Consider the following 10,686-nt stretch of genomic DNA (forward strand, 5'->3'; position numbering starts at 1 on the left):
TGATCATCATCATCAAGTGGCGTTTGTCTAGCGTACTGAAACATGATCATCATCATCAAGTGGCGTTTGTCTAGCGTACTGAAACATGATCATCATCAAGTGGCGTTTGTCCCGCAGGAGATGGACGGCTACTCCGGATCTGACATCAGATTGGTGTGTAAGGAGGCCGCCATGAGACAAGTGCGCAAAATCTTCGCGGCTCTGGAATCGTATCAGGACGGTAGGACCCGACACTAGTAGGATGCATTCAAAGACATCCGTATATATCTACACTGTGCTGCATGTTGGCACCACACTGCATTGGAGAGTAGCCTCATTCCACAATGGAATACATTCATTTTTCTCCTAAAGACAAAACCTTATCATGAAAATGTGAGAAGTTGTCTTTTTTTACATTTTCATGCTGGATGACCACCAACAATAGAGAGGTGCTGCATCAAAGTAATGGTAAAGTGCCCACAGATAGGTGTGGCATCATATTCAAAAAGACTCGAGGCTCTTATTGCTGCCAATTCATCAACAAAGTATTGATCAAAAGCTGTGAATATTTATGTAGATGTGATTTTTTAAATACTTTCAATACATTTGCTAAATAAAAAAACCCTCACATTATCAATATAGTGTATTGTCTGTAGAATTATGAGGACAAAAATGCATTTTTTCAATTTGGGAATAATGCTGTAACGTAAAAAATGAGGAAAAAGTGACTACTTTCCAGGTGCACTGTATGTACATTCAAGTCATTCTTGACTTGAAGTGGTAGACACTTCCTGTAACGCACTGACTGGAAGTGGACGTCCTCCACAGGAGACACAGGCATGCCCGCCATCAGGCTGGAAACCGTGGTCACGCAGGACTTCCTGGAAGTCCTCGCCCACACCAAACCGTCGGCCCGCGGCCTGATGGAGAGACACTTGGCCTGGGAGAAAGAGTTTGAATCAGTCTGACCCAACAGGCCTGACAATATTAAAATAATGCAACTACTAACTTAGTTTCACTTCATTTAAATGTTGTTATTTCTATCCAGCTTCCTGGGAACAATGTTTTAACCAGTCAAGAAATATTAGACAATGAAATAACGAAGTGCAGGAGTAAAGTGGACTGTTAGAGCAGTGTTTTTCAACCACTGTGCTGCGGCGTGAGATAGTCTGGTGTGCCGTGGGAGATTATCTAATTTCACCTATTTGGGTTAAAAATATTATTTGCAAAGCAGTAATTCTAGTCTGCAAATGATGTGTTGTTGTTGAGTGTCGGTGCTGTCTCGAGTAACCGTGTAATACTCTTCCATATCAGTAGGTGGCAGCAGGTAGATAATTGCTTTGTAGATGTCAGGAACAGCGGGAGGCAGTATGCAGGTAAAATTGTGTCTATTGCTTAAACCAAAACTAAACAAAAGGTGAGTGCCCCTAAGAGAAAGCATTGAAGCTTAGGGAAGGCTATGCAGAACCAAACTGGAACTGAACTGGCTACAAAGTAAACAAAAACAGAATGCTGGACGACAGCAAAGACTTACTGTGGAGCAAAGACGGCGTCCACAAAGTACATCCGAACATGACATGACAATCAACAATGTCCCCACAAAGAAGGATAAAAACTAGACATGTCCAATAATGGCTTTTTTGCCGATAGCCGATATCCCGATATTGTCCAACTCTTAATTACTGATACCAATATCAAGCGATACCGATATATACAGTGGTGGAATGAACACATTATTATGCTTAATTTTGCATTAAACAATGTAACAAGGTTTTGCAAAATAAATCAACTGAAGTTATGCAACAAAAATGCCAACATGGCACTGCCATATTTTTTATTGAAGTCAGAAAGTGCATTATTTTTTTTAACATGCCTCAATACAGCAGCTTGGAATTTGGGACATGCTCTCCCTGAGAGATGCATGAGGAGGTTGAGGTGGGGAGGGGGTAGGGAGTAGCGGGGGGGTGTACATTGTAGCATCCCGGAAGAGTTAGTGCTGCAAGGGGTTCCGGGTATTTGTTGTGTTGTGTTTATGTTGTGTTACGGTGCGGATGTTCTCCCGAGATGTGTTTGTCATTCTTGTTTGGTGTGGGTTCACAGTGTGGCGCATATTTGTAACAGTGTTAAAGTTGTTTATACGGCTACCCTCAGTGTGACCTGTATGGCTGTTGACCAAGTATGCCTTGCATTCACTTGTGTGTGTGGAAAGCCGTAGATATTATGTGATTATACCGGCACGCAAAGGCAGTGCCTTTAAGGTTTATTGGCGCTCTGTTCTTCTCCCTACGGCCGTGTACACAGCGGCATTTTAAAAAAACATACATTTTACTTTTTGAAACCGATACTGATAATTTTGAAACCGATACAGATCATTTCCGATATTACATTTTAAAGCATTTATCGGACATCCCTAATAAAAACAACTGAAATATTCTTGACTGCTAAAACAAAGTAGATGTGGGAAATATCGCTCAAAGGAAGACATGAAACTGCAACAGGAAAATACCAAAATAAGAGAAAAAGCCACCAAAATAGGAGCGCAAGACAAGAAGTAAAACACTACACACGGGACAACAGCAAAAAAGTCCAAATAAGTCAGGGTGTGATGTGACAGGTGGTGACAGTACACCTACTTTGAGACAAGAGCTATAGTGATGCATGCTTTAAAGCAGGGGTGTCAAACTCATTTTAGATGGGGGGCCACATGGAGAAAAATCTACTCCCAGGTGGGCCGGACAGGTAAAATCACAGCATGATAACTTAAAAATAAAGACAAATTCAGATTGTTTTCTTTGTTTAAAAATAGAACAAGAAAATTCTGAAAATGTACAAATCATAATGTTGTTGTTTTTTTTTTACACTTACATGTTGCGGTTAATAGTATTCTATATTTGTCGTTATTTATATTTTCTGAATACATTATGTGATAATGTTCATCAGTCAACTCATTGGTGTTAATTTTCAATCTATTACGATAAAAAAATTATATCAAAATCAAATTACAGGATGTCATTCATGTAAGTTTGCTCATTTTCCTTAACTGGTGCACTAACATCATGTGGTTTATTTTATTTTTTTACGTATGTAGCATAATCTACAAAGATGCAAATAATTGCTATTGTGACATCTAGTGGACACATTTAGAACAGCAGTTTCTTTCATTCAAAAATTTTGGTTCATTTTTATACTTAGCAAACTCATCCCGCGGGCCGGATAAAACCTGTCCGCGGGCCTGATCCGGCCCACGGGCCGTACGTTTGACACCCCTGCTTTAAAGTCATACCCAACAACGACTTTTTACTGTCAACTGAGTTTGGTATTTGAATGTTTTCTGCCGGTGGTGTGCCTCCGCGTTTTTTCAAGGCAAAAAATGTGCCTTGTCTCAAAAAAAAGGTTGAAAAACCCTATTAGAGTAAGTTGTGAAGGATATGATCAACAGCGTCTGGGAACGTGTCACACGTGAGGTGAGGTGCAGGGTTGACTTTATTCTCGTCTCCTGGTCGGTATTTACCTGCAAGATGACATCATGCATCAAGTCCACACTCCATTGAAGAGGAGAAAGGATCATCTCACCAGTTCGGACCAAAATCCCCAACATTCCTGCGCTCTGAGCTCCTCCCACATCATCCCTGGCGTCCTGCAGGACAACACAAATATCAAACTGGAACTTTTGTTTTGTATGTTGGAGCCTACCTTTAAACCAATCACGTAATTGGGATTGTTCACAATTCTGCAAATTGATGATTTGGGTCAAAGTATTAGAGGACGCTACTTGGTGCAACCAGCAGGGGCGCTGGTTTCTACTTTTGTGTGGTCACGTAATCTTGGCAACATCATGGCGAGCCTCTGCTATGGCACATTTACTTAGTACACTGCCATGGAAATGGGAGTTCAGAACATTCAGGAATATATTCTACCATTTTTAATGGCCTACTCAGTGGCCTAGTGGTTAGAGTGTCCCGCCCTGAGGTGGGTAGGTTGTGAGTTCAAACCCCGGCCGAGTCATACCAAAGACTATAAAAATGGGAGCCATTACCTCCCTGCTTGGCACTCAGCATCAAGGGTTGGAATTGGGGGTTAAATCACCAAAAATGATTCCCGGGCGCGGCACCGCTGCTGCCCACTGCTCCCCTCACCTCCCAGGGGGTGATCAAGGGGATGGGTCAAATGCAGAGGACAAATTTCACCACACCTAGTGTGTGTGTGACAATCATTGGTACTTTAACTTTAACTTTAACTTTTAATCTACATTTATAACACTTCCTGGTGGTCTACATCATTGTTTTTCAACCACTGTGCCGCGGCACACTAGTGTGCTTTCACCTATTTGGGTTAAAAATATTACTTGCAAAGCAGTAATTCTAGTCTGCAAATGATGTGTTGTTGTTGAGTGTCGGTGTTGTCTAGAGCTCGGCAGAGTAACCCTGTAATACTCTTCCATATAAGTAGGTGGCAGCAGGTAGCTAATTGCTTTGTAGATGACAGAAACAGCGGGAGGCAGTGTGCAGGTAAAAAGGTGTCTAATGCTTAAACCGAAAATAAACTGGAGGATGCATATATGTTTAAGAGTTATTCATTTTTACATAGCCATGTTTAGAGTAGCTAGTACTTTTCCTTTGTATATTCTACCAGTCTGTCTTTGTCTTCAGATTGCCTGTTTAGTGTCTTAAACCATCAGGAATGTGAAACCAAACCCCCAAATCTTCCTTATCAGTGTTGCGAGAGGGAGAGAGGGGGGGGGGGGGGGGGGGGGGGGGCTTTCTTTGTGTGCAAGAAGTTGGCTTTTCTGTTTGAATGTCAGATCAACTAGAGTAGCCGATATGAATGTATTGGTTAAGCCGATCTCCTAAAGCTTTAGTAAAACTTGAAAATATTCCAATTCTGTCTTGATGGTCCTTCTTACTCAGCATATATGTCATCGAAAGAACTTGGGATTGACCAGCAACTTAGATTCCCTGGGAGGAAGAGCTGGTCGACGCAACAAAACAAAAGGTAAGTGCCCCTAAGAAAAGGCATTGAAGCTTAGGGAAGGCTATGCAGAACCAAACTAAAACTGAACTGGCTACAAAGTCAACAAAAACAGAATGCTGGACGACAGCAAAGACTTACTGTGGAGCAAAGACAATGTACATCCGAACTTGACATGACAATCAACAATGTCCCCACAAAGAAGGATAAAAACAACTGAAATATTCTTGATTGCTAAAACGAAGTAGATGCGGGAAGGAAGACACGAAACTGCTACAGGTAAATACCAAAAAAACTGAAAAAGCCACCAAAATAGGAGCGCAAGACAAGAAGTAAAACACTACACACAGGAAAACAGCAAAAAAGTCCAAATAAGTCAGGGTGTGATGTGACAGGTGGTGACAGTACACCTACTTTGAGACAAGAGCTATAGTGATGCATGCTTGGTTATGCTTTAAAGTCATACCCAACAACGACTTTTTTGTCAACTGAGTTTCATTTTTTAATGATTTCTGCTGGTGGTGTGCCTCCGTGTTTTTTCAATGCAAAAAATGTGCCTTGTCTCAAAAAAGGTTGAAAAACACTGATCTACATAACATGTAAAGGTGGTGCTTGTTGCTGTACAAACTTTATTTCCATGCCACTTCTGGGCTGCTTGTCGTTTTGAGAGGCTGAGTTATCAGATGCAAATGAACCCCTCCACACCACACACCCTCCACACCCTCCACACCACACACCCTCCACACCCTCCACACCCTCCACACCCTCCACACCACACACCCTCCACACCACACACCCTCCACACCACACACCCTCCACACCACACACCCTCCACACCACACACCCTCCACACCACACACCCTCAACCTGACAAGGAGCTTTTCCCATTTTTGTAGTATTGGAGACAAGCTTCCTGCTAATTACTGAAAAATATCATCCATTGGAATTCTACTCTACTTCTGGACAACATAAATAACAACAGGGACCAAAGTTGTGTTTGTCTATCATGACTAGGGATGATACTCCAAACCCGTTTTCCCGGTTGTTTGATGAGAAAAGAACCGAGTCCTCGGACTCAAATCCCTTTTTGAGAACCGGTACCCGTTATCGAGACCACTATAGTAAAGGAAAAGAGTTGATTCTTTATTCGAATCCCGTCCCGACCAGAAATGCTCCGTGGGACATCACAAGAAATGACGTCACGTAGCTCAGTCATTAGGCGCAGATAGCGAAAGCAGGAAAACAATGGACGGGAAAAAGCGCTCCAAGGTGTAATAAAGTTCAAAACAAAAGCTATAATCCATCCAATAACTTTACTGAGAGATTTGAGCAGACTACAAACACATGACCAACACTTTTACCACCAACCGGAAACATAGCAACCAGGCTAGCAACGCACCTCCTTTACGGCAGCTGTCACAACGTTCTTAAAACAACCGCAGCACATACATATATATACAACACTGCAGCACATACATATATATACAACACCGCAGCACATACATATATATACAACACTGCAGCACATACATATATACACAACACTGCAGCACATACATATATATACAACACTGCAGCACATACATATATATACAACACTGCAGCACATACATATATATACAACACTGCAGCACATACATATATATACAACACCGCAGCACATACATATATATACAACACTGCAGCACATACATATACATACAACACTGCAGCACATACATATATATACAACACTGCAGCACATACATATATATACAACACTGCAGCACATACATATATATACAACACTGCAGCACATACATATATATACAACACTGCAGCACATACATATATATACAACACTGCAGCACATACATATACATACAACACTGCAGCACATACATATATATACAACACTGCAGCACATACATATACATACAACACTGCAGCACATACATATACATACAACACTGCAGCACATACATATATATACAACACTGCAGCACATACATATATATATACAACACTGCAGCACATACATATACACAACACTGCAGCACATACATATATATACAACACTGCAGCACATACATACATATATACAACACTGCAGCACATACATATATATACAACACTGCAGCACATACATATATACACAACACTGCAGCACATACATATATATACAACACTGCAGCACATACATATATATACAACACTGCAGCACATACATATACATACAACACTGCAGCACATACATATATATACAACACTGCAGCACATACATATACATACAACACTGCAGCACATACATATACATACAACACTGCAGCACATACATATATATACAACACTGCAGCACATACATATATATATACAACACTGCAGCACATACATATATATACAACACTGCAGCACATACATATATATACAACACTGCAGCACATACATATGTATACAACACTGCAGCACATACATATATATACAACACTGCAGCACATACATATATATATACACAACACTGCAGCACATACATATATATACACAACACTGCAGCACATACATATATATACAACACTGCAGCACATACATATATATATACACACAACACTGCAGCACATACATATATATACACAACACTGCAGCACATACATATATATATACACAACACTGCAGCACATACATATATATACACAACACTGCAGCACATACATATATATACACAACACTGCAGCACATACATATATATACAACACTGCAGCACATACATATATATACACAACACCGCAGCACATACATATATATACAACACTGCAGCACATACATATATATACAACACCGCAGCACATACATATATATACAACACTGCAGCACATACATATATATACAACACCGCAGCACATACATATATATACAACACTGCAGCACATACATATATATACACAACACTGCAGCACATACATATATATACACAACACTGCAGCACATACATATATATACACAACACCGCAGCACATACATACATATACAACACTGCAGCACATACATACATATACAACACTGCAGCACATACATATATATACAACACCGCAGCACATACATATATATACAACACTGCAGCACATACATATATATACAACACTGCAGCACATACATATATATACAACACTGCAGCACATACATATATATACAACACTGCAGCACATATATATATACAACATATCTCCCTTTTTGAACTTTTGTTTTTCTTTCCTTGTAAACGTTACAAAATCACACTGTAGATGTGTTGTCTGTCTAATTATAAATAATGCAGACGAGGCGTGTTGGCTGAGTTCTTGACGTTTACTTTCACAGCGTGGCAACATGCAACACTTTTCGGGGCTACCGCGCATGCTCGTCACTCCCGTTGCATGCTGGGTAGTGTAGTTGTTATATTCTCTCGCTCATAACATGTTTCCCCCCATAAAGAAATAATGTTAACTCTATAAAGTGTATTTCTTTTTTTAGCTTTAACTTTTCATTTTTTAGCATTGTAACCACATTTGCAAACAACTTTTCTCTTCATAGAATTTTCTTTCAATAAAGAAATAAAGTGCAAAAATGTCAAAGCATCATAACAAACAGTTATGTTCCAATAGCAGCAGAAGTGCACTTTTTGGAGAGCTGTATTATTTTCAGTTTTGTGCCCAAGGGACTGATTTTATTTAACACTATATTATTATTTATACACCTATAGTGATCACAGAGACAGCTTGTTTTTGTGTTACTGTATATATTTGTTTTTCTGAAAAATCCCACTTAATATACTTTGGGTAACAACAGTCAATATTTATTTATTTTATTTTATTTTTTTAGGCGGGTAACAGTCAATATTTATTTATTTATTAGATTTTATTTTTTTATTATATAATAAAAGTGAGCTTTTGTTAAACCAAATATTGTGTTTTTTCCATATACAACAACCTATCTGGACTCCATAAGAGAATCGATAAGGAATCGGTTCGATAAGAGGATTCGATAATAGGCTCGAACTCGATAATTCCTTATCAAACATCATCCCTAATTATGACCCTCTAAGTCAGGGGTCTCAAACTCAATTTACCTGGGGGCCACTGGATGCAGAAACTGGGTGAGGCTGGGCCGCAAGAAAAGATTTCTTAAAAAATATCCAACATACCGTATTTCCTTGAATAGCCGCAGGGGCGCTAATTAATTTAAAACCTCTTCTCACTCCTGCGGTTACCTAAACCATGCGGAATGAGCAAGCATGCTCTAATTATTTTAAAACCTCTTCTCACTCCGGCGCATACCTTATCATTAAAAACACATTTAATAAAAAAAACGTTATTATGATCTTACCTTTACTTGTAGATGGGTCCATGTGCAGCTGCTTCTGATCAAAGGCAGTCTTTCTCATCTTTCTTCAATTTTAAAAGTCTCTGGAGATATTCCTTTAATTATTACCTCCTGCTTCGATTGAAAGTCCAGTTTAGAAAACGTTTTTTTTTTTAGATATGTAATCCTCCATGTTAAAAGTGCAAGCAAACAATTGCTGCATGCTTGCTGCTTGTTGTCTTCTTCTGCAGTACCTGTCTCCTGCAGTACTGGTAGTCGCAAGAAGGATCACTAGCGCCCTCTACCACCTGGAGGCGGGAGTCATTTAATGACTCATATTTGACCCGGCGGAAGTGCCAAGCATGCGCTAATTATTTTGCGAAACGAGTTTGACCCGGCTGTAATTCTAGGCAGGCGAATACTATATTCCCGGCGCCAATTCAAGGAAATACGGTACACTTTTTAATGAATTCACCTTCTTTGAATGGCTTTCCCGTCCTAGCAACCATTTCACTCACCATGTAGCTAGCTTTGATTGCTGCATCGCTCTTTTCGCTTGCTTTCTTTATGAAATCTTGTTGCCTCAGTAGACTGGTTTTAAAATTTGCAACCCGGTTCACTCTCTCATCTCCCTGGTATTTTGCATACTCCTCAGCATGTCTAGTTGTATAATGACGTTTCAAATTGTATTCCTTGTGCACTGCAACTTTCTCTGTATCAACTACAGAAAAGAGCTATAAGGATTATTCATAAAGTAGATTACTTAGAACACACTAACATATTTATTAATTCGGGTTTATTGAAATTACAGGAGCTAGTAAAGTTACAGACATTATGTGGCATGTTAAAGGCTAAAAGTAAAACATTACCAGCAAATTTACAAAAAATGGGGGGGGGGCTCGCCGTGGAGCTTACAGTCACGGTAGCACAATTAGCCCCGAACGGGCTAACATCACCACTAACGTGTTACACGTCTGATTCGCCCAGCGACTCTCTGTCGAAGTATCAGCGCTGGGGTCCAGTGCACCACACTTTTGTATTATCGCTCGCTCCTTCGTCGGAGGGCTTTAGAAGGCACCGGACCGCTGCGGTCTTCCCCGCCCGGACTGTTTACAATGGGGGCGGGAGCGAGCAGGCGGGCGAGCGAGGGAGGCAGGGAGGGAGGGAGGAAGAGCGTGGGCGGGTGTCATGGAAAAGTGGCAAAATGTTTTTCTGCTTCCATCACGCAAGTGACGTCAATGCATACTTGCCAACCTTGAGACCTCCGAATTCGGGAGATGGGGGGGGGGGGGGGGGGGGGTGTTGAGGTGTGTGTGTGTGTGTGGGGGGGGGGGGGGGGTCTGAGGTGGGCGGGGTTGGGAGTAGCGGGGGTGTTACTCTGTTTTTGTAGCCGGGAAGAGTTAGGGCTGCAAAGGATTCTGGGTATTT

General features: G+C 40.7%; 1 protein-coding gene and 1 long non-coding RNA gene across 3 annotated transcripts in view; one reads left to right on the plus strand and one right to left on the minus strand.

Moving 5' to 3' along the window:
• Positions 1-999, plus strand: part of LOC133638784 (katanin p60 ATPase-containing subunit A-like 2) — a 30,399-nt gene extending 29,400 nt beyond the window's left edge. Inside the window, exons 15-16 of one of the 2 annotated variants that reach the window (XM_062031727.1) lie at positions 118-220; positions 808-999. In XM_062031727.1, the coding sequence (XP_061887711.1) occupies positions 118-220; positions 808-947 (243 nt within the window). In that variant the 3' untranslated portion in view covers positions 948-999. The remainder of the gene's footprint in view (positions 1-117; positions 221-807) is intronic. The other variant, XM_062031729.1, reaches the window with a different exon arrangement.
• A 1,227-nt stretch (positions 1,000-2,226) lies between these two features.
• On the minus strand, positions 2,227-3,616 carry LOC133639103 (uncharacterized). The gene is made up of 2 exons (XR_009823731.1): positions 3,553-3,616; positions 2,227-3,490 (listed from the first exon to the last, which is right to left on the minus strand). It is a non-coding gene; the product is annotated as an uncharacterized LOC133639103 (long non-coding RNA).
• Positions 3,617-10,686: the final 7,070 nt, after the last annotated feature.

This window comes from Entelurus aequoreus, linkage group LG21 (assembly GCF_033978785.1).
Source record: "Entelurus aequoreus isolate RoL-2023_Sb linkage group LG21, RoL_Eaeq_v1.1, whole genome shotgun sequence".
NCBI lineage: Eukaryota > Metazoa > Chordata > Actinopteri > Syngnathiformes > Syngnathidae > Entelurus > Entelurus aequoreus.